The 23,954-nt window shown below is 44.9% G+C and overlaps 4 protein-coding genes across 4 annotated transcripts in view; all 4 read left to right on the top strand.

Annotated features, from left to right (window-relative positions):
* The window catches only part of LOC124124237 (G-protein-signaling modulator 2-like), a 113,491-nt gene extending 103,041 nt beyond the window's left edge, over positions 1-10,450 (top strand). The window contains exons 12-15 of the mRNA XM_046487366.2: positions 447-596; positions 1,639-1,804; positions 5,346-5,539; positions 8,584-10,450. Coding sequence (XP_046343322.2) covers positions 447-596; positions 1,639-1,804; positions 5,346-5,539; positions 8,584-8,769 — 696 coding nt within the window. The 3' untranslated portion in view covers positions 8,770-10,450. The remainder of the gene's footprint in view (positions 1-446; positions 597-1,638; positions 1,805-5,345; positions 5,540-8,583) is intronic.
* Positions 9,212-13,968, top strand: LOC125377065. The gene is made up of 3 exons (XM_048389879.1): positions 9,212-9,305; positions 11,932-11,993; positions 12,601-13,968. Exons 1-3 carry the CDS (start codon positions 9,212-9,214, stop codon positions 13,966-13,968), a joined length of 1,524 nt encoding a protein of 507 aa, XP_048245836.1.
* Positions 13,969-15,824: 1,856 nt separating this feature from the next.
* LOC125376905 (chondroitin sulfate proteoglycan 5-like) lies at positions 15,825-16,687 on the top strand. Its single transcript, XM_048389367.1, has 2 exons — positions 15,825-16,484; positions 16,539-16,687. Exons 1-2 carry the CDS (start codon positions 15,830-15,832, stop codon positions 16,685-16,687), a joined length of 804 nt encoding a protein of 267 aa, XP_048245324.1. The 5' UTR covers positions 15,825-15,829.
* An 89-nt stretch (positions 16,688-16,776) lies between these two features.
* Positions 16,777-21,257, top strand: LOC125376903 (histone-lysine N-methyltransferase 2D-like). Its single transcript, XM_048389364.1, has 2 exons — positions 16,777-17,821; positions 17,903-21,257. The coding sequence occupies exons 1-2, from the start codon at positions 16,777-16,779 to the stop codon at positions 18,262-18,264; spliced, it is 1,407 nt and encodes a 468-aa protein (XP_048245321.1). The 3' UTR covers positions 18,265-21,257.
* The last annotated feature ends 2,697 nt before the right edge of the window (positions 21,258-23,954 follow it).

The following is a 23,954-nucleotide window of genomic DNA, read 5'->3' as shown; positions in this document are numbered from 1 at the left end:
TGACTGATTGTGTTAACCTGTGTTAGCATGGTAGTTGACTGATTGTGTTAACCTGTGTTAGCAAGGTAGTTGACTGATTGTGTTAACCTGTGTTAGCAAGGTGTTGACTGATTGTGTTAACCTGTGTTAGCAAGGTAGTTGACTGATTGTGTTAACCTGTGTTAGCATGGTAGTTGACTGATTGTGTTAACCTGTGTTAGCAAGGTAGTTGACTGATTGTGTTAACCTGTGTTAGCAAGGTAGTTGACTGATTGTGTTAACCTCAGTGGCTATTAGTTTAAACAACAGGTGGAGAAGGGACAGGGCTGAATATTGGTTGCTTCATTTAACTGAATAAGTTTACCGCATGTGCTGCCAAGTGCATAATTAATGTAGGTTTGTTTGTCAGATTGGCAGGAACATGGCAGAAGTTCTTTAATCATTGTCACATGACTTCTGTCACACAGCAGCAGAATGACACTAAGGGTGGGGGAGGTGCACGTCCCAAGGTGCAGAAGTCCGCCAGCATCGCCACAGAGATGTCCATGGACACGCCCAGGCAAAAAGCAGCCATTGTTCGACCCAAAACTGCCGATTCTGCTCTCCAGGAAGAAAAGGTAAAAATACACAAGTTGTCTGGTTAACTGTCATGTAGGTGTAAACACTAGGTGTCATGTGATCTAGTGTCTTGACTCTGTGTATTCCTGGTTACTTGACAGTGTGAATATCTGATGGCTTAAAAGTTTAGATGCCTGGTGTCCTGAAGGTGTGACCACCTGGTGTCCTGAAGGTATGACCACCCAGTGTCCTGAAGGTATGACCACCCAGTGTCCTGAAGGTGTTACCACCCAGTGTTCTGAAGGTGTGACCACCCTGTGTCCTGAAGGTGTTACCACCCAGTGTCCTGAAGGTGTGACCACCTGGTGTCCTGAAGGTATGACCACCCTGTGTTTTGAAGGTGTTACCACCTGGTGTCCTGAAGGTGTGACCACCCAGTGTTCTGAAGGTGTGACCACCCAGTGTCCTGAAGGTGTGACCACCCTGTGTCCTGAAGGTGTTACCACCTGGTGTCCTGAAGGTGTGACCACCCAGTGTCCTGAAGGTATGACCACCCAGTGTCCTGAAGGTGTGACCACCCGGTGTCCTGAAGGTGTTACCACCCAGTGTCCTGAAGGTGTGACCACCCAGTGTCCTGAAGGTGTGACCACCCTGTGTCCTGAAGGTGTTACCACCCAGTGTCCTGAAGGTGTGACCACCCAGTGTCCTGAAGCTGTGACCACCCAGTGTCCTGAAGGTGTGACCACCCAGTGTCCTGAAGGTGTGACGACCCAGTGTCCTGAAGGTGTGACCACCTGGTGTCCTGAAGGTGTAACCACCTGGTGTCCTGAAGGTGTGACCACCTAGTGTCCTGAAGGTGTAACCACCTGGTGTCCTGAAGGTGTGACCACCCAGTGTTCTGAAGGTGTGACCACCTGGTGTCCTGAAAGTGTGACCACCTGGTGTCCTGAAGGTGTGACCACCCAGTGTCCTGAATGTGTCAACCACCTGGTGTCCTGAAGGTGTGACCACAGTATCACAACTTCACAACCTCCTTGTTCCCTCATTCGCGCCCTCACTCTCTCTCTCAATCACTCTCTTTCCTTTATTGATGTGTTTCAGGACGAGGCTTCTGATGATGACAACTTCTTTGATCTCCTGAGTCGGTTCCAGAGTCGCAGGATCGATGACCAGAGATGTTCGTTTCGACTGTCCGAACCGACACCTGCCACCCCTCCTCCAACCGCCACCCCACCTCAACCCAATGGTCAGACTCTCTCCTCACAAGGTGAGGACATATATCTCTACTACAAAACAGAGCATCTTTTTCAACTGGACACTTGAATTATGTGTTTGGAAGGATTTTAGTTCCTCTGTTGCTGTAATCAGTTCTCTCAACCACGTGCTTATGACATATGTTGTTATGATTTATATCTGATACACCTACCATGTTCCCCTGGGCCCGATTCAACAAAGTGTTCTTAGGGCTATGACTCGTTAGCCAGTGTTAAAGCATGGGACGTACGATCACTTTAGCTGTACGACTATACTAAGCCAATGTTAAAGCATGGGAGTTACGATCACCCTTAGCACTATGACTATTGTAAGCCAGTATTAAAGTATAGGAGTTAGGATCACCCTTAGCGCTATGACTATTGTAAGCCAGTATTAAAGTATAGGAGTTAGGATCACCCTTCGCGCTATGACTATCGTAAGCCAGTATTAAAGTATAGGAGTTAGGATCACCCTTAGCAATATGACTATTGTAAGCCAGTATTAAAGTATAGGAGTTAGGATCACCCTTAGCGCTCTGACTATCGTAAGCCAGTATTAAAGTATAGGAGTTAGGATCACCCTTAGCAATATGACTATCGTAAGCCAGTATTAAAGTATAGGAGTTAGGATCACCCTTAGCGCTCTGACTATCGTAAGCCAGTATTAAAGTATAGGAGTTAGGATCACCCTTAGCGCTATGACTATCTTAAGCCAGTATAAAGGTATAGGAGTTAGGATCACCCTTAGCAATATGACTATTGTAAGCCAGTATTAAAGTATAGGAGTTAGGATCACCCTTAGCGCTCTGACTATCGTAAGCCAGTATTAAAGTATAGGAGTTAGGATCACCCTTAGCAATATGACTATCATAAGCCAGTATTAAAGTATAGGAGTTAGGATCACCCTTAGCGCTCTGACTATCGTAAGCCAGTATTAAAGTATAGGAGTTAGGATCACCCTTAGCGCTATGACTATCGTAAGCCAGTATAAAGGTATAGGAGTTAGGATCACCCTTAGCAATATGACTATTGTAAGCCAGTATTAAAGTATAGGAGTTAGGATCACCCTTAGCGCTATGACTATTGTAAGCCAGTATTAAAGTATAGGAGTTAGGATCACCCTTAGCGCTTTGACTATCGTAAGCCAGTGTTAAAGTATAGGAGTTAGGATCACCCTTAGCAATATGACTATCGTAAGCCAGTATTAAAGTATAGGAGTTAGGATCACCCTTAGCAATATGACTATCGTAAGCCAGTATTAAAGTATAGGAGTTAGAATCACCCTTAGCGCTATGACTATCGTAAGCCAGTATCAAAGTATAGGAGTAAGGATCACCCTTAGCAATATGACTATCGTAAGCCAGTATCAAAGTATAGGAGTAAGGATCACCCTTAGCAATATGACTATCGTAAGCCAGTATCAAAGTATAGGAGTTAGGATCACCCTTAGCAATATGACTATCATAAGCCAGTATTAAAGTATAGGAGTTAGAATCACCCTTAGCGCTATGACTATTGTAAGCCAGTATTAAAGTGTAGGAGTTACGATCACCCTTAGCACTATGACTATCGTAAGCCAGTATTAAAGTATAGGAGTTAGAATCACCCTTAGCGCTATGACTATTGTAAGCCAGTATTAAAGTGTAGGAGTTACGATCACCCTTAGCACTATGACTATCGTAAGCCAGTATTAAAGTATAGGAGTTAGGATCACCCTTAGCGCTATGACTATCATAAGCCAGTGTTAAAGTACGGGACTTACAGGCTTACGATGGTCATTGCGCTAAGGGTGGTCGTGTTAAAGTATGAAAGTGACGATCATCTTGGTGCCATTATATTACTTTATCCAAGATTTCATTCAATTTTGTTGACATTAATTTAAGTATTTTTTTAAGTAAAGCACCCATAGACACATTCACACGTAATGTTAATCTGTGCATATACAACTTTGTCCAGCAAACAGTACACAAATACCATTGAACTTGGAAATCACCATGTCTGGTGTTGTTTTATCGTAAGTTTCATGTTTGCATTTACATATATAAACACACAAGCACACATATAAACTCCAACAGCCTCCATGACCGCAACATGAGATGCCAAGTAAAGCAGTGCACATGTAAAGGGAAGTAACTGCACGCTATATTCTTTTGTTTGTAAACAAACCCACTTATTCTGAAATTCCGAAATAAAAACAAACAAACGAACTGCAAGCCTTTCGGTGTGCTTAAATATGGCCGTGCAGGGCTTTGATGACAGCACGTAGAGCATATATACCCAAATGGAAATAGTTTTTCATGTTTTTGATCATTTTCTAACAAAAAGATCAGTTTATCTACTTGTGTTGACTTGACATGGCCAGTGTGACGCTGTGACCGAGGTTCTCAGCTGGCAGGTTACTATCTGGCAGGAACTGTTGTCAGAATACAACTTACACAAACATTTTTTGCTTGGATTCCTACAAAGAAACAAGGATCATGTGTGATCCTGCTGTGCTTCAAACAACTACCGGTAATATTCAAATATGGCATCATAAACCAAGACTTTCAAATTCCTACAGCAGGAGTTGTATCGCAGTGTCGACACTAACATTGGTCATCTAGTCCAAGTCTAGCATATTTTTTTATTGTCCAGTAAAATTCACTAAATGCTGGTCCGGTGGTTTAGTGTTATTTTGGGCTTGAACAAAGTAATTTAAGTTTGTACAACTTTTGAAATCAGTAACTCTCAGCAAAACCAGCGTGGTACAGTGGTTGCCTTCTTGGCATGTTTTTCATTGTAATTGCGCAACAAAGTAATACCTTTTCAAAACCATTTTGGTCAGGACCATTGTGTCTAGTAGAGATCCAATAGGACCAGTACATGTTTCTATGAGCTGGTTCATCAGACCACTGACAAATCTGACTGTGTCAATCAAAGTCCCAATACTGTATAATTACATGCGCTGCAATTTTAAGCTCAAGACTGGATATTGTTTACAAATTCCGGTCTTCATGTCATTTACTGTTTACTTGGATCACTTTGTCCATGTGATGTACATGCTTAAATCCACTGGGGTTATTCTATTATGTAGAACCTGGAAATGGAAATACAAATATAACATAAATTATAAAAAACAAGTTTGCAACTAGTAATGTTCTTGAATGTAATTGGATTAAGATGAAGATTAAAGATCGGGGTTACAATAGGTCTTCAGTAACCCATTCTTGGTGTAAATATTGACTATGCTTGTAATAAGAGGCGACCAATTTGGTCGGGTGGTCAGACTCGCTGACTTGGTTGATGCATGTCATCGTATCCATATTGCGTAAGCCGATGCTTATGTCAATCACTAGATTGTCTGGTCCAGACTCGATTGTTTACAGACCGCTATAATATAGCTGGAATATTGCTTAGTGCGGCGTTAAACAACAAACAAATAAACACTCATCCCTAAAAGCGTGTACACAATATCTTGAGCATTTTTAATCGGAATCCAGTTTTGCATGTAATGCAGTTGTCTTTTTAGTTGTTACAGCAATGTTCTGCCACATGATGTGAACTTTCCCATTGCAGTTGCCTCTCCTGGCACAGATGACTTCCTGGACATGGTGGCTGGCATCCAGGGTTCACGCATGAATGATCAGCGAGCTGAGTGTCCCTCCTTCCCCGGGCTCAGTTCACAGGCCGTCATTGGTCAGCTGCTTCAGCAGAAGTCGGATGACACTGTCCCGGACGATAACTTCTTCGAGATGCTGATGAGATGCCAGGTGAGACCTGTCTTTTATTCCTGTGTTGAAGCAGCTGCATTCAGGTTTTTTCTGAATAGGTCATCCAATAGGTCAAAGCCTGAAGAAAAGTTTCTTTTAACTCTGACTCAAGAAGCATTTAGTCTGTCAATGAAACTTGGTACATGTCAGCCTTTGGACATGGCCGTGATCTGAGGAGACCTACATATAAGGTCAAAGTGAAAGTTATTTCAAATGTGTGTTTGACATTTTCAGTAAAATGCCTTTCTCTGCAGACTTTTTTTGAAAAGGTTTCATGATGTAATGATTATATTATTTGAATACCTTTGTACAAGAGTTGACAATATTTTGATATTAGAAGGTTTCTTTGAATTCCACCAAGGGACATCATGGTTTGTATGCTGGATAACCTTTTGGGAACTTCTTGATATACCTTATATTCAAATTCTCTCTCAAGGTCATACACAAATGCAGTATGCTCAAGAAAAGTAAAGAACATTTCTCTGTAATAGGATGAAATTTGGCATGTATCATCCTTATTGTAGGGCATTGATTTGGGAATCTTTTCAATGACCTTTATTGAAGATCAAGGTCACTGGAATGGTCATATGTGAGGTAGTTCGGCTTCTTGTGTCCTCTGAGCCAATTCTCAGTGTATGTAGAAGTATGTCTGATGTTTTCAACAAAAAAACATCAAGTATGTGTTTGGCTGAAATTGAAGGTCAAGGTCATAAAGACAAAAGTGCTAGTAATATCTTGTCAATTTGTTGAAGCTGCTCGAGAAATCTGACATTCTGCTTTATGGTTGCACTGTGTATGGCATGTGTATGTGCTTCTTCCTAGGATGTTCAAGAAGAGCATATCATTTTCATATTAATATTGTTAAAGACTTGGGATTTTTCCTTTAAAGTTGTCTTTTGATACATGTTTTCCTAAACCCTAACTGTAATCACACAGACATGCCAAGTGAGACATGTCTGATACCTGTAATTATATAGAGAGACCAGGTGAGACATGTCTGATACCTGTAATTACATAGAGAGACCAGGTGAGACATGTCTGATACCTGTAATTACATTGAGACCAGGTGAGACATGTCTGATACCTGTAATTACATAGAGAGGCCAGGTGAGACATATCTGTGATACCTGTAATTACATAGAGAGGCCAGGTGAGACATTATCTGTGATAACAGTAATTACATCGAGAGGCAAGGTGAGACATATCTGTGATAACTGTAATTACATAGAGAGACCAGGTGAGACATATCTGTGATAACTGTAATTACATAGAGAGACCAGATGAGATATTATCTGTGATAACTGTTATTACATCGAGAGGCAAGGTGAGACATATCTGTGATAACTGTAATTACATAGAGAGACCAGATGAGATATTATCTGTGATAACTGTAATTACATAGAGAGACCAGGTGAGACATATCTGTGATAACTGTAATTACATCGAGAGGCAAGGTGAGACATATCTGTGATAACTGTAATTACATTGAGAGACCAGGTGAGACATATCTGTGATAACTGTAATTACATAGAGAGACCAGATGAGATATTATCTGTGATAACTGTAATTACATCGAGAGGCAAGGTGAGACATATCTGTGATAACTGTAATTACATAGAGAGACCAGATGAGATATTATCTGTGATAACTGTAATTACATAGAGAGACCAGGTGAGACATATCTGTGATAACTGTAATTACATCGAGAGGCAAGGTGAGACATATCTGTGATAACTGTAATTACATTGAGAGACCAGGTGAGACATATCTGTGATAACTGTAATTACATAGAGAGACCAGGTGAGACATATCTGTGATAACTGTAATTACATAGAGATGCCATGTGAGACATATCTATGATAACTGTAATTACATAGAGAGACCAGGTGAGACATATCTGTGATAACTGTAATTACATAGAGAGGCAAGGTGAGACATATCTGTGATAACTGTAATTACATTGAGAGACCAGGTGAGACATATCTGTGATAACTGTAATTACATAGAGAGACCAGGTGAGACATATCTGTGATAACTGTAATTACATAGAGAGACCAGATGAGACATATCTGTGATAACTGTAATTACATAGAGAGACCAGGTGAGACATATCTGTGATAACTGTAATTACATAGAGAGACCAGGTGAGACATATCTGTGATAACTGTAATTACATCGAGAGGCAAGGTGAGACATATCTGTGATAACTGTAATTACATTGAGAGACCAGGTGAGACATATCTGTGATAACTGTAATTACATAGAGAGACCAGGTGAGACATATCTGTGATAACTGTAATTACATAGAGAGACCAGATGAGACATATCTGTGATAACTGTAATTACATAGAGAGACCAGGTGAGACATATCTGTGATAACTGTAATTACATAGAGAGACCAGGTGAGACATATCTGTGATAACTGTAATTACATTGAGAGACCAGGTGAGACATATCTGTGATAACTGTAATTACATAGAGAGACCAGGTGAGACATATCTGTGATAACTGTAATTACATAGAGAGACCAGATGAGACATATCTGTGATAACTGTAATTACATAGAGAGACCAGATGAGACATATCTGTGATAACTGTAATTACATAGAGAGACCAGGTGAGACATATCTGTGATAACTGTAATTACATAGAGAGGCCAGGTGAGACATATCTGTGTTACCTGTAAGTACATAGAGATGCCATGTGAGACATGTCTTATACCTGTAATTACATAGAGAGACCAGGTGAGACATATCCGTGTTACCTGTAATTACATAGAGATGCCAAGTGAGACATGTATGTGTCTTTAAAAACTCTACTAGTCTAGGGCAATGTATGACATGGGCAGAGAAATAAAACCTCATATCTGTACTGCAGGAAATGTGAATGGCAACATTGGATTAGGAACATTATGTTTATGGCTAAACATGTCGTGCATTACAGGTGAAATGTTTGTAGGCTCCCCATTACTAATGTATGTGGTTAGGGTTAAGGTTGAGTGGGAACAGGATTACTAATGCATGTGTGTGTACCTCTATCAACAGGCATCTCGCTTGGAGGACCAGAGGAGTGCTCTGCCCCAGCGGCCAGCTGCTCCCACTGTGCCCGACGAAGACTTCTTCAACCTCATCCAGCGTGTGCAGTCAAGTCGACTGGAGGAGCAACGCACGTCCATGCCGGCGGACTCAAAACCAAACTCAAACTCATCCAGGAAAAGTAAGAAGAAGTGACCGAGTTGAAGGTTGTGTGTGGGACTGCAAGGCTGGCTCCTGCAGTTGGCGGTCATGCTCAACACTGCCTCGAGGCACCTGAACACATCAGCCATTGCCGGACAGTTTACAAGAGACAAATATGTCCTAGCCTGCCTCATTGTGTGCCAGTTAACAAACAGATGTGCATATTGTACCCATAAACAATTTGACTACATGTCGTTTTCTGCCAGCTGAACATATTATCTGCAATCTTAGCATACAGTGTTACCTTACATGTGGAGTTCAAAAGTCACTTCTGATATACTATGCCATTTATCTCTAGCAGCTTGGTTAGTGGGAGTAAAACATGGCTCAAACAGGTCTGCCCATATACATCTGCTTGTTGCGTTACCTCCCTTAGATGACAGTTACCTCCCTTCTTCAGACAACAAATAGTTACCTCCCCTGCCAGCTGATGAAGATGCTTATTGTATATATCCTGGACATCAATGCTGTGAGAGTCGTGGGTGTTTGCGTGTACTCCACAGCCTTCTGCAGACTTGCTGGTCTGAGCGGTGAGACCTTTCATTGTCCTTCCGGGTGGCTGAGCAGTGTATGGACAGACATATAGCAGTGCCCAAGATATCACTTGTTGCAGGGTATGGATAGACTACCTCCTACAGATTGCCCAAACAGATTTGGGTCTGCAAAGCCAAAGCCATGTTTAACACTGCTTCAAAATATTCAGGAAGCTAATTCTTACGGAAGGTTTAAGATATTCAACAGGACTCACAGCCAGTGATTACCTTTAACTTGAGAAAAAATATGTTTTGCTGTCTATTAATTCAAGACAGTGAAGCACAAGCTCTCTGACTCCTGTGGCAGCACGTGCTCTTTAGGGTAGATATCATCTCACTCACACTGTATGCTGTGGGTTGATATCATCTCACTGACACTGTACACTGCGGGTGGAGACTGTCTCACTGACACTGTATACTGTGGGTTGAGACCCTCTCACTGACATTGTATGCTGTGGGTTGAGACCGTCTCACTGACATTGTATACTGTGGGTTGAGACCGTCTCACTGACACTGTATGCTGTTGGTTGAGACCCTCTCACTGACACTGTATGCTGTGGGTTGAAACTTTCTCTTGACACTGTATGCTGTGGGTTGAGACCCTCTCACCGACACTGTATGCTGTGGGTTGATATCATCTCACTGACACTGTATACTGTGGGTTGAGACCCTCTCACTGACATTGTATGCTGTGGGTTGAGACCGTCTCACTGACATTGTATACTGTGGGTTGAGACCGTCTCACTGACACTGTATACTGTGGGTTGAGACCATCTCACTGACATTGTATGCTGTGGGTTGAGACCGTCTCACTGACACTGTATGCTGTTGGTTGAGACCCTCTCACTGATACTGTATGCTGTGGGTTGAAACTTTCTCTTGACACTGTATGCTGTTGGTTGAGACCCTCTCACTGACACTGTATGCTGTGGGTTGAAACTTTCTCTTGACACTGTATGCTGTGGGTTGAGACCCTCTCACCGACACTGTATGCTGTGGGTTGATATCATCTCACTGACACTGCATACTGTGGGTTGATATCATCTCACTGACACTGTATACTGTGGGTTGATATCATCTCACTGACACTGTATACTGTGGGTTGATATCATCTCACTGACACTGTATACTGTGGGTTGATATCTCACTGACACTGTATACTGTGGGTTGATATCATCTCACTGACACTGTATGCTGTGGGTTGATATCATCAAACTGACACTGTATACTGTGGGTTGATATCATCTCCCTGACACTGTATACTGTGGGTTGATATCATCTCACTGACACTGTATGCTGTGGGTTGAGACTGTCTCACCGACACTGTATGCTGTAGGTTGAGACCCTCTCACTGATATTGTATGCTGTGGGTTGATATCATTTCACTGACACTGTATACTGTGGGTTGATATCATCTCACTGACACTGTATACTGTGGGTTGAGACTGTCTCACCGACACTGTATGCTGTGGGTTGATATCATCTCACTGACACTGTATACTGTGGGTTGATATCATCTCACTGACACTGTATACTGTGGGTTGAGACCCTCTCACCGACACTGTATGCTGTAGGTTGAGACCCTCTCACTGATACTGTATGCTGTGGGTTGATATCATTTCACTGACACTGTATACTGTGGGTTGATATCATCTCACCGACACTGTATGCTGTAGGTTGAGACTGTCTCACTGACACTGTATGCTGTGGGTTGATATCATCTCACTGACACTGTATACTGTGGGTTGATATCATCTCACTAACACTGTATACTGTGGGTTGAGACTGTCTCACTGACACTGTATGCTGTGGGTTGAGACCCTCTCACCGACACTGTATACTGTGGGTTGATATCATCTCACTGACACTGTATACTGTGGGTTGATATCATCTCACTGACACTGTATACTGTGGGTTGAGACTGTCTCACTGACACTGTATGCTGTGGGTTGAGACCCTCTCACTGACACTGTATGCTGTGGGTTGATATCATCTCACTGACACTGCATACTGTGGGTTGAGACTGTCTCACTGACACTGTATGCTGTGGGTTGATATCATCTCACTGACACTGTATACTGTGGGTTGATATCATCTCACCGACACTGTATACTGTGGGTTGATATCATCTCACTGACACTGTATGCTGTGGGTTGATATCATCTCACTGACACTGTATGCTGTGGGTTGAGACTGTATTACAGACACTGTATGCTGTGGGTTGAGACCCTCTCACCGACACTGTATGCTGTGGGTTGAGACCCTCTCACTGACACTGTATACTGTGGGTTGAGACTGTCTCACAGACACTGTATGCTGTAGGTTGAGACCGTCTCACAGACACTGTATGCTGTAGGTTGAGACCGTCTCACAGACACTGTATGCTGTGGGTTGAGACTGTCTCACTGACACTGTATACTGTGGGTTGATATCATCTCACAGACACTGTATGCTGTAGGTTGAGACCATCTCACCGACACTGTATGATGTGGATGTGTATATTGCTAACTGCTATGGACAGGGCTGAAATCCATGTCTGTGATAGCCTCCGTGCAATGATTTCCTGCACATGTGAATGAGTGATGGTCCGAGGTTGCAGTTTGCCTGGCACTGTTGTCTGCAGGGGTGAGAGGGAATGAGTGGAAGGAGGATGTGGAGAGGGGGGCGGAGCTTGCCAGGCTGCAGGTGCTTGCATACAGGACAAGCAGGTGTAAATATGTGTGATGCCTTGCAATTCGTCAAATTTAATGTTGAAACATTTATCATGCATGTAAAGTGCATTACCCAGAGTTTACATTGGCTCAATTAGGAAGATCATTTTTTTAATAAGATTCTATGCTGAAGGTATTTTAAGATATTTGAAGGACTTCCTTTTACTATGAGGGCTGAATGATGTTCTTCATTGTATTTGATTGGGACCAAAAATGTGCTCTACTTTGTACTCACGACACATTGTGCAAACCTGAGTCCTGCCAGAGATGAACAGGTTGGCTAAGTATGGGTTGCCTCCACTTTGTGACCCAGCCTACACTAGGCGCTGCCTCCACTGGGTGACCCAGCCTACACTAAGTACTGGGTGACCCAGCCTACACTAAGTACTGCCTGCATGGGGGAACCAGCCTACACTAGGCACTGCCTCAACTGGGTGACCCAGCCTACACTAAGTACTGCCTGCATGGGTGACCCAGCCTACACTAAGTACTGCCTGCATGGGTGACCCATCTTACACCAACTACTGCCTGCATTGAGTGAACCAGCCTATGCTAAGCACTGCCTGCACTTGGTAAACCAGCCTACACTAAGTACTGAAGGCCTGGCTGTCAATACACCCTATGAAGGCCTGGCTGTAGATACGCCCAATGAAGGCCTGGCTGTAGATACAACCAATGAAGGCCTGGCTGTCAATACACCCAATGAAGGCCTGGCTGTCAATACACCCAATGAAGGCATGGCTGTCGATACACCCAATGAAGGCCTGGCTGTCGATCCACCCAATGAAGGCCTGGCTGTCGATCCACCCATTGAAGGCATGGCTGTCGATACAACCAATGAAGGCCTGGCTGTCAATTCACCCACTGAAGGCCTTGCTGTCCATACACCCAATGAAGGCCTGGCTGTCTATACACCCAATGAAGGCCTGGCTGTCGATACGCCCGATGAAGGCCTGGCTGTAGATCTACCCAATGAAGGCCTGGCTGTTGATACAACCAACGAAGGCATGGCTGTCGATCCACCCAATGAAGGCCTGGCTGTAGATCCACCCAATGAAGGCCTGGCTGTAGATACACCCAATGAAGGCCTGGCTGTCGATACACCCAATGAAGGCCTGGCTGTTGATCCGCCCAATGAAGTCCTGGCTGTAAATACACCCAATGAAGGCCTGGCTGTTGATACGCCCAATGAAGGCGTGGCTGTAGATACGCCCAATAAAGTCCTGGCTGTCGATACAACCAATGAAGGCCTGGCTGTCAATACACCCAATGAAGGCCTGGCTGTCAATACATCCAATGAAGGCCTGGCTGTCGATACACCCAATGAAGGCCTGGCTGTCGATCCACCCAATGAAGGCCTGGCTGTCGATCCACCCAATGAAGGCCTGGCTGTCGATACACCCAATGAAGTCCTGGCTGTCGATCCACCCAATGAAGGCCTGGCTGTTGATACAACCAATGAAGGCCTAGCTGTAGATCCACCCAATGAAGGCCTGGCTGTCGCCACAACCAATGAAGGCCTGGCTGTCGATACACCCAATGAAGACCTGGATGTCGATACTCCAAATGAAGGCCTGGCTGTCGATACACCCAATGAAGGCCTGGCTGTCGATCCACCCATTGAAGGCCTGGCTGTAGATCTACCCAATGAAGGCCTGGCTGTCGATCCACCCAATGAAGGCCTGGCTGTCGATCCACCCAATGAAGGCCTGGCTGTAGATACGCCCAATGAAGGCCTAGCTGTCGATACACCCAATGAAGGCCTGGCTGTCGATACAACCAATGAAGGCCTGGCTGTCGATACGCCCAATGAAGGCCTGGCTGTCGATCCATCAAATGAAGGCCTGGCTATCGATACACCCAATGAAGGCCTGGCTGTCAATCTATCCAATGAAGGCCTGGCTGTCGATCCACCCAATGAAGTCCTGGCTGTAGATACACCCAATTAAGGCCTGGCTGCCAATCTATCCAATGAAGGCCTGGCTGTCGATTCACCCAATGAAGGCCTGGCTGTAGATACACCCAATTAAGGCCTGGCTGTCGATACACCCAATGAAGGCCTGGCTGCCAATACACCCAATGAAGTCCTGGCTGTCGATACACCCAATGAAGGCTTGGCTGTCGATACAACCAATGAAGGCCTGGCGCTGTTGATCCACCCAATGAAGTCCTGGCTGTTGATCCACCCAATGAAGTCCTGGCAGTCAATATACCCAATGAAGGCCTGGTTGTAGATACGCCCAATGAAGGCCTGGCTGTTGATACAACCAATGAAGACCTGGCTGTCGATACACCCAAATAAGCCTGGCTGTCAATACTCCCAATGAAGGCCTGGCCGGTTGATCCACCCAATGAAGGCCTGGCTGTCAATACACCCAATGAAGGCCTGGCTGTCGATCCACCCAATGAAGGCCTGGCTGTCTATCCACCCAATGAAGGCCTGGCTGTCGATACTTCCAATGAAGTCCTGGCTGTCAATACACCCAATGAAGGCCCGGCTGTCGATACACCCAATGAAGGCCTGGCTGTCAATACACCCAATGAAGGCCTGGCTGTCGATACACCCAATGAAGGCCTGGCTGTCGATCCACCCATTGAAGGCCTGGCTGTAGATCTACCCAATGAAGGCCTGGCTGTCGATCCACCCAATGAAGGCCTGGCTGTCGATCCACCCAATGAAGGCCTGGCTGTAGATACGCCCAATGAAGGCCTAGCTGTCGATACACCCAATGAAGGCCTGGCTGTCGATACAACCAATGAAGGCCTGGCTGTCGATACGCCCAATGAAGGCCTGGCTGTCGATCCATCAAATGAAGGCCTGGCTATCGATACACCCAATGAAGGCCTGGCTGTCAATCTATCCAATGAAGGCCTGGCTGTCGATCCACCCTATGAAGTCCTGGCTGTAGATACACCCAATTAAGGCCTGGCTGTCAATCTATCCAATGAAGGCCTGGCTGTCGATTCACCCAATGAAGGCCTGGCTGTAGATACACCCAATTAAGGCCTGGCTGTCGATACACCCAATGAAGGCCTGGCTGCCAATACACCCAATGAAGTCCTGGCTGTCGATCCACCCAATGAAGGCCTGGCTGTAGATCCACCCAATGAAGGCCTGGCTGTCGATCCACCCAATGAAGTCCTGGCAGTCAATACACCCAATGAAGGCCTGGTTGTAGATCCACCCAATGAAGGCCTGGCTGTCGATACGCCCAATGAAGGCCTGGCTGTCGATACGCCCAATGAAGGCCTGGCTGTCGATACACCCAATGAAGGCCTAGCTGTAGATCTACCCAATGAAGGCCTGGCTGTAGATCTACCCAATGAAGGCCTGGCTGTTGATACACCCAATGAAGGCCTGGCTGTCGATCCACCCAATGAAGGCCTGGCTGTCGATACACCCAATGAAGTCCTGGCTGTCGATCCACCCAATGAAGGCCTGGCTGTCGATCCACCCAATGAAGGCCTAGCTGTAGATCCACCCAATGAAGGCCTGGCTGTCGCCACAACCAATGAAGGCCTGGCTGTCGATACACCCAATGAAGACCTGGATGTCGATACTCAAAATGAAGGCCTGGCTGTCGATACACCCAATGAAGGCTTGGCTGTCGATACAACCAATGAAGGCCTGGCGCTGTTGATCCACCCAATGAAGTCCTGGCTGTTGATCCACCCAATGAAGTCCTGGCAGTCAATATACCCAATGAAGGCCTGGTTGTAGATATGCCCAATGAAGGCCTGGCTGTTGATACAACCAATGAAGACCTGGCTGTCGATACACCCAAATAAGCCTGGCTGTCGATACTCCCAATGAAGGCCTGGCCGGTTGATCCACCCAATGAAGGCCTGGCTGTCAATACACCCAATGAAGGCCTGGCTGTCGATCCACCCAATGAAGGCCTGGCTGTCTATCCACCCAATGAAGGCCTGGCTGTCGATACTTCCAATGAAGTCCTGGCTGTCAATACACCCAATGAAGGCCCGGCTGTCGCTACACCCAATGAAGGCCTGGCTGGCAATACACCCAATAAAGGCCTGGCTGTAGATATGCCCAATGAAGGCCTGGCTGTCGATACACCCAATGAAGGCCTGGCTGTAGATACAACCAATGAAGGCCTGGCTGTAGATACACCCTATGAAGGCCTGGCTGTCGATACACCCAATGAAGGCCTGGCTGTCAATACACCCAATGAAGGCCTGGCTGTAGCTCCACCAAATGAAGTTCTGGCTGTCGATCCACCCAATGAAGTCCTGGCTGTCGATACGCCCAATGAAGGCCTGGCTGTCTATCCACCCAATGAAGGCCTGGCTGTCGATACTTCCAATGAAGTCCTGGCTGTCAATACACCCAATAAAGGCCTGGCTGTAGATACGCCCAATGAAGGCCTGGCTGTCGATACACCCAATGAAGGCCTAGCTGTAGATCCACCCAATGAAGGCCTGGCTGTCGCCACAACCAATGAAGGCCTGGCTGTCGATACACCCAATGAAGACCTGGATGTCGATACTCAAAATGAAGGCCTGGCTGTCGATACACCCAATGAAGGCTTGGCTGTCGATACAACCAATGAAGGCCTGGCGCTGTTGATCCACCCAATGAAGTCCTGGCTGTTGATCCACCCAATGAAGTCCTGGCAGTCAATATACCCAATGAAGGCCTGGTTGTAGATATGCCCAATGAAGGCCTGGCTGTTGATACAACCAATGAAGACCTGGCTGTCGATACACCCAAATAAGCCTGGCTGTCGATACTCCCAATGAAGGCCTGGCCGGTTGATCCACCCAATGAAGGCCTGGCTGTCAATACACCCAATGAAGGCCTGGCTGTCGATCCACCCAATGAAGGCCTGGCTGTCTATCCACCCAATGAAGGCCTGGCTGTCGATACTTCCAATGAAGTCCTGGCTGTCAATACACCCAATGAAGGCCCGGCTGTCGCTACACCCAATGAAGGCCTGGCTGGCAATACACCCAATAAAGGCCTGGCTGTAGATATGCCCAATGAAGGCCTGGCTGTCGATACACCCAATGAAGGCCTGGCTGTAGATACAACCAATGAAGGCCTGGCTGTAGATACACCCTATGAAGGCCTGGCTGTCGATACACCCAATGAAGGCCTGGCTGTCAATACACCCAATGAAGGCCTGGCTGTAGCTCCACCAAATGAAGTTCTGGCTGTCGATCCACCCAATGAAGTCCTGGCTGTCGATACGCCCAATGAAGGCCTGGCTGTCTATCCACCCAATGAAGGCCTGGCTGTCGATACTTCCAATGAAGTCCTGGCTGTCAATACACCCAATAAAGGCCTGGCTGTAGATACGCCCAATGAAGGCCTGGCTGTCGATACACCCAATGAAGGCCTGGCTGGCAATACACCCAATAAAGGCCTGGCTGTAGATACGCCCAATGAAGGCCTGGCTGTCGATACACCCAATGAAGGCATGGCTGTAGATACGCCCAATGAAGGCCTGGCTGTAGATACACCCAATGAAGGCCTGGCTGTCAATACACCCAATGAAGGCCTGGCTGTAGCTCCACAAAATGAAGTTCTGGCTGTCGATCCACCCAATGAAGTCCTGGCTGTCGATACGCCCAATGAAGGCCTGGCTGTCAATACACCCAATGAAGGCCTGGCTGTAGCTCCACCAAATGAAGTTCTGGCTGTCGATCCACCCAATGAAGTCCTGGCTGTCGATACGCCCAATGAAGGCCTGGCTGTCTATCCACCCAATGAAGGCCTGGCTGTCGATACTTCCAATGAAGTCCTGGCTGTCAATACACCCAATAAAGGCCTGGCTGTAGATACGCCCAATGAAGGCCCGGCTGTCAAAACACCCAATGAAGGCCTGGCTGGCAATACACCCAATAAAGGCCTGGCTGTAGATACGCCCAATGAAGGCCTGGCTGTCGATACACCCAATGAAGGCCTGGCTGTAGATACGCCCAATGAAGGCCTGGCTGTAGATACACCCTATGAAGGCCTGGCTGTCGATACACCCAATGAAGGCCTGGCTGTCAATACACCCAATGAAGGCCTGGCTGTAGCTCCACAAAATGAAGTTCTGGCTGTCGATCCACCCAATGAAGTCCTGGCTGTCGATACGCCCAATGAAGGCCTGGCTGCAAGTGCACCCAGTGACATACATCTTGGAATGGGATTGGTTGGGTTAGGGTTGTTTTATTTGTACATGTTGTTGGTGTATTTCATACTGTATCTCGTTACATTTGTAAATATAAAGCATTGACTGTAACTTATGCATTTTAGATACAACTTTGATTTTGTTTCTGTTAAGTTTTATTGCCAGAATCGAATAACTATGTTTGACCGAATATGGTGTATGAAGTCCCAATATGTAGTGTGCCAAACTGTAAGAACTCAGAAAAAAATCAGTTCATCAAGATCTTCTTCAAGTCAGACTAGGTCAGTTTGGTTTAAAACAGACTGGGCTAGGTTAGACACATAGACCTGGGATCATACAGGGTTAGGTTAGACTCATAGGTTTGGAAAAAGAAGCTTCATGCAAGACAACTTGGCTGTTGTTTGCCATCGTGTTCCCCAGGCTGAGGTCAGAGGGCCCGACCAGTTATCTCAGGTGCCACACTTGGATGTCTGACATCGTGTTCCCCAGGCTGAGGTCAGGCGCCCAGTTATCTGAGGTGCCACACTTGGCTGTCTGACATCGTGTTCCCCAGGTCAGAGGGCCTGATCAGTTCGGTTTGAATTCCAGATTGATGATGGTTATGATCCTTGGTTTGTCAGTACCAACCCATGCTCTTGACATGCCTTGATGTGACTGATATTCTGTTCACAAGGGCACTAAACTCAACTCTCTCCCTCAAGCAATGATGAATTTGCCATGGTACTGAGAGCAGGTCAGCTCCAGGCACCGGTTTGAAGTTTAGCTACTTTTTATGACAGTTTTTGAAAAGATTGTAAAGTGTGTTGTCTTTCATGTGATTGCCTTCAATACAGTGGGAAGTACAAGACTAGATGTAGTGATAGCAAGGATGAGAGACAACATTCCCTGGTGTTTCAGAGGGAAGTTTTATGCAGTTCTTGAGAAGCCTTTGGTTGTAGATTTTCCCAACATTTCTTCTTTTGTCAAATACATATGAAGATGTGTTCAATTCCAGTGTTGATTAATCATAATGTTATGTGCATTAGTATCTCCTGATACAATGAAGAATGGTGACAAGCATGACTCACAAGCACTTAGACAGGGTCATGTTTAGACATAATTTCTTATTATTTATAAACCTCAACTTCACTGTTGTAAACTTGCTGCAAGAGAAGTTTGTTGGATCATATGATTGCCAAAGCACAGAGAACACTGATGTAACTTATTAGACCTAGCCAGTCATTGTTGTCATAGTAACTTACAATCAAACTTGTTTTAATGATGTACAATATTTTTGTGAAATCATTTGTACAAGATGATGTTTTCCAGCATGCCAAATTACAAGTTAGGAGCCACTTGTCCTGGCGCCACTGGTGTCAGTGCCACATATGTATGTTAAGATAAGTAAAGAAGTGCCTCAGACCAATATTCATATTTCAGATTCATTGTTTCAACACAATGGTATATTTTTCTTTAAATGTGTATCCATTCAGGATCCAGTTGTTAGGGTATTCCAAAGAATCTGTTACCATGGTAATCAGCAGAATCAGTTACTATCTTACTTTGGGCTATGTTGAATCTGTTGTCATGATGTATGCAGACGATTTTCACATACTTGAAGCAGATTTGATCAGTGCTTGTTGTGCCAGTGCTTCGCTCAATGCCGGGTATGGCCAGCCAGGGATGGTGAGGCTATGCAAGACTTGCCCTTCCAGCTTATTGGACATGTGTTACTGTAGTTAATGTAGGGTGAAGACCAAGGTGTTGACTGTATCCATGATACATAGGGGACCTGCTGCTTTTGTATGTGTGTTGGGATCATATTGACATGAACACTGGTCATGTTGACATGATGGTCATATTGATGTGATGGTCATATTGATGTGATGGTCATGTAGACATGATAGACATATTGATGTGATGGTCATGTTGATGTGATGGTCATGTAGACGTGATGGTCATGTAGACATGATGGACATATTGATGTGATAGTCATATTGATGTGATGGTCATATTGATGTGATGGTCATGTTGATGTGATGGTCATGTAGACATGAACACTGGTCATATTGAAGTGATGGTCATATTGACTTGATTGTCATGTTGATGTGATGGTCATATTGATGTGATAGTCATTTAGACATAATTGTCATATTGATGTGATGGTCATGTAGACATGAACACTGGTCATATTGACGTGATGGTCTTTGTTACATGATGGTCATATTGATGTGATGGTCATGTTGATGTGATGGTCTTGTTGACGTGATGGTCATATTGACGTGATGGTCATGTTGATGTGATGGTCATATTGACGTGATGGTCATATTGACGTGATGGTCTTCTTGACGTGATAGTCATTTAGACCTGATGGTCATGTTGATGTGATGGTCTTGTTGACGTGATGGTCATATTGACGTGATGGTCTTCTTGATGTGATGGTCATATTGACGTGATGGTCATATTCACGTGATAGTCATATTGACGTGATGGTCATATTGACGTGATGGTCATGTTGACGTGATGGTCATATTGATGTGATGGTCATGTAGACATGAACACTGGTCATATTGATGTTATGGTCATATAGACATGATGGTCATATTGATGTGATACTCATGTTGATGTGATAGTCATGTTGACGTGATGGTCATATTGATGTGATGGTCTCACTGATATATGGTAATAGTCACATGGACAGTCCTTTTCAACATGGTGGTATTAATATGCAGGTCGTATTGACATGGGTGGGGATTGAGATGTCATTGTTGTGCTCACTATGGAGTTAATGGCACCTGTTCCTCTGCTGGATGTGCTGTCTGAACTGGGCAGATGAACGCCTTGAGTTGTCTCTGTCAGACACGAGAACATCTGGTGTCTCTGTCAAAAATTTGAACTTTGCATGTGTCTGCATCAGACATAACACCTGGTGTCTGCATCAGACATAACACCTGGTGTCTGCATCAGACAGATGAACACCTGGTGGGACTCCAGAAGCATCAGTCAAACTAGTAGAACATCTTTGTATCCTTGTAGAACATCAAACAATAGTATATTTCAACTGGAATAGAGGTGTGTTCATCTCGCCTCTCAATGAATAAAGTTGATTTTGCAAATTATATCTCTTATTTGTTGGAATTAGGGAGACAATACAAATGTTAGAATTCACAATCAGAACTTTGACGACAGAAGGCTAAGGCATGTAATGAATGGTGAGACTATGGACTTGGGTCATAGCACCTACATACAGTTGTAATGAGTTAGAATCATGTAGTTACTGTAAACACATGTGTCAAACCTCTACATATAGATATGATTGGGATTATGGTAACTGAGTGCATTTATCCCCTTCATATGGCTCTAGTATAAGAGGTTATATGATAACTGAACATGCATTGAACATGTAGATATATACTCAACAACAAAAGTTCCCGTGACACCAATATTTTAGTAAAGTTTGGTTTTCAATATTGTAGTACATGTATGGAATCAAGTCACAAAAACGCAACTGCTACAGAAAAACATTCCATCCACAAGTTGACTTTTATGCAAGCCCCATGCATTTCACTACCGAAGAATGGGTATAAAACGTGCGTTAACGGGATTCCATATGCTCGTTTAGGCACGCTCACCTCCATCCAAGATCGGACCTACAGGGGCAGGCTGCAGTTACGACCCCTGCAAAACTGGATGAACACCACCAATCCTAGAGCGAGAAACACTAATTCAATCTCCGCCAGTTCGAATCTCAGAACTAAATTGATGGCTAACTCGTCAGAACGTCATGCCCGGTATTCTACTCTCATATCCACCCCCTCTCTACATCAACTCTACACAGACACGTCAGGAGAGTTTGGGGTGCCCATGTGGTCGATATTACAGTACAGGGAAATGGTCCACCCAAGAAAAGGAGTTATACATCAACTGCCTAGAAATGAGAGCGATATATCTAGCTCTAGAGGCATGACTAGATCGTCTGTACCACTCGTCAGTAAGATTGCTACAGACAACTGACCGTGGTTGCTTACATACAGCACCAGGGGAGCACAAGGTATCAGCCTTTGTTGTAGGAGGCTACACGTTTATTTGCCTTGATAGACTCAGTGAGTTGCAAGATCGAAGCAAGACGCAAACCGAGCAAGGTGAATATCCTAGCAGATTACCTATCCCGGGAAAAACAAGATCGTACCCACGGAATGGTCACTACATCTCGAGATATTCAAGTGGATAATCTCCCTATAGAATACTCCAAAGCTAGACCTATTCGCCACATATCTCAACAACAAAATGGAACGGCGGGTAACCTGGTGGTTTAAAGCGTTCCCTCGTCACGCCCAAGAACCGGGTTCGTCTCCCGACATGGGTACAATGTATGAAACCCATTTCTGATGTCCTCTGATGTTGGAATATTGCTAAGAGATGCGTAAAATCAAACTCACTCACTCAACAACAAACTACCAGTCTTCGTCAGCCCTGTACCAGACACGCTAGCTCTCCAGGTCGACGCTTTTCTATGGACTGGGAGGAATGTTCGCTTACGCATTCCCCCCCCCCCCCCTGGATTCTTCTAGACAGGGTTCTGAAGCAAATAGAAGACACAGACTGCGTCATAATTCTAATAGCCCCGATATGGCCCCGACGTCACAATTTAATGAGACAACCGAAATGGGACATCTTTTACGGCCGCCTCGACAATCTCCACCTCCACGCTTGAAAATTATCTCTAATAAAATGCAAACCGCCGGTTACTCTAATCGGCTGCACAAAGAGTGGCAAGCTCATGGAGACCAGCATAGTTCGTCGAGTGGAGAATAATAATTATTTAGACGTGGAGATAACGATACCTATAGTTGCGGAATTCTTGTCCTATCTCAGAAACGACAAGAAATTTCAACATGGCATTATCGAAGGCTATAGATCCGCCCTGGCATCAGTATTACAACACGATGGCCTATCTATAGGTACACACCCAGTACTGAATCGACTCAAGAAGTCTTTTGCACTGGAAGACATTAAAACACCACGTATATTTCCAAAATGGGATATATCTATAGTATTGTCAGCATTGATGAAACCACCTTATGAGCCCATGAGTAGTGCGACATTACTATAAGTTTCCAGGAAAACCGTCTTTCGCTCCTAGCCATGGCTACTGCGGCTCGTGTATCAGAATTACATGCTATCTGACATGTCCACCGTAACTCATACCCAAATATTGAAATCAGTGTGGTTCAGATCACTTCCGGATCATATTGCCAAAAACCAGTCATCGACTTTCGGCCCACTTGGAGCCAGGCAATATACGATACCAGCCGTAAGTAAAAGTGTGGACTATCCGGACAGATTACTTTGTCCCATAAGAGCCTTGAGATACCTCATTACAGATACTGAACCCCACAGAAAGCAGAGAAAACGCCTTTCTATCTCTTGCAAGCCCTCGTCAGAAAAGGACATAAGCAAAGGTACAAAGGGAGGTGAAGATTTCAGAATACCTCATGAACTCAGGGTAAGCTGACCTTTGTACTTAGTTTGCTATTGGATAGTAGACAAGTCAAGTGGCAACACTGAACTCATAGATCGAAAGGATACAAGTGATATACGGTTTCTACATGATAATCTAGGATGTATGATGTACTACCACCGGAAGTGACGTCATGGGAGACCTCACGTTCGGACTAACGTCAAAATACGTTAAATATCACTATCCAAAATGGCATAACGGAAACTACGTCATAAGGTGATATGAAATCATAGACGACATATATCGCAAACGAGGTCATTAATGACAACCGGAAGTGACGTCACTGGTGATGTCA

Source organism: Haliotis rufescens, unplaced genomic scaffold, assembly GCF_023055435.1.
Source record: "Haliotis rufescens isolate VD_foot unplaced genomic scaffold, xgHalRufe1.0.p SCAF_8, whole genome shotgun sequence".
Taxonomy (NCBI): Eukaryota; Metazoa; Mollusca; class Gastropoda; order Lepetellida; family Haliotidae; genus Haliotis; species Haliotis rufescens.
This window is presented reverse-complemented; position numbering and strand designations above follow the sequence as displayed.

Bases quoted from the DNA above. Each gene is read 5' to 3' on its own strand.
- LOC125377065 (XM_048389879.1), top strand. From the start codon at position 9,212: ATGCTTATTGTATATATCCTGGACATCAATGCTGTGAGAGTCGTGGGT. The intron at 9,306-11,931 runs GTGAGACCTTTC...TGTTGTCTGCAG, and splicing joins CAGACTTGCTGGTCTGAGCG to GGGTGAGAGGGAATGAGTGG. The intron at 11,994-12,600 runs GTGCTTGCATAC...TTGGTAAACCAG, and splicing joins CGGAGCTTGCCAGGCTGCAG to CCTACACTAAGTACTGAAGG.
- LOC125376905 (XM_048389367.1), top strand. From the start codon at position 15,830: ATGAAGGCCTGGCCGGTTGATCCACCCAATGAAGGCCTGGCTGTCAAT. The intron at 16,485-16,538 runs GCCTGGCTGTCG...CTCAAAATGAAG, and splicing joins TGTCGCCACAACCAATGAAG to GCCTGGCTGTCGATACACCC.
- LOC125376903 (XM_048389364.1), top strand. From the start codon at position 16,777: ATGAAGGCCTGGCCGGTTGATCCACCCAATGAAGGCCTGGCTGTCAAT. The intron at 17,822-17,902 runs ATACGCCCAATG...GCCTGGCTGTAG, and splicing joins CAATAAAGGCCTGGCTGTAG to ATACGCCCAATGAAGGCCTG.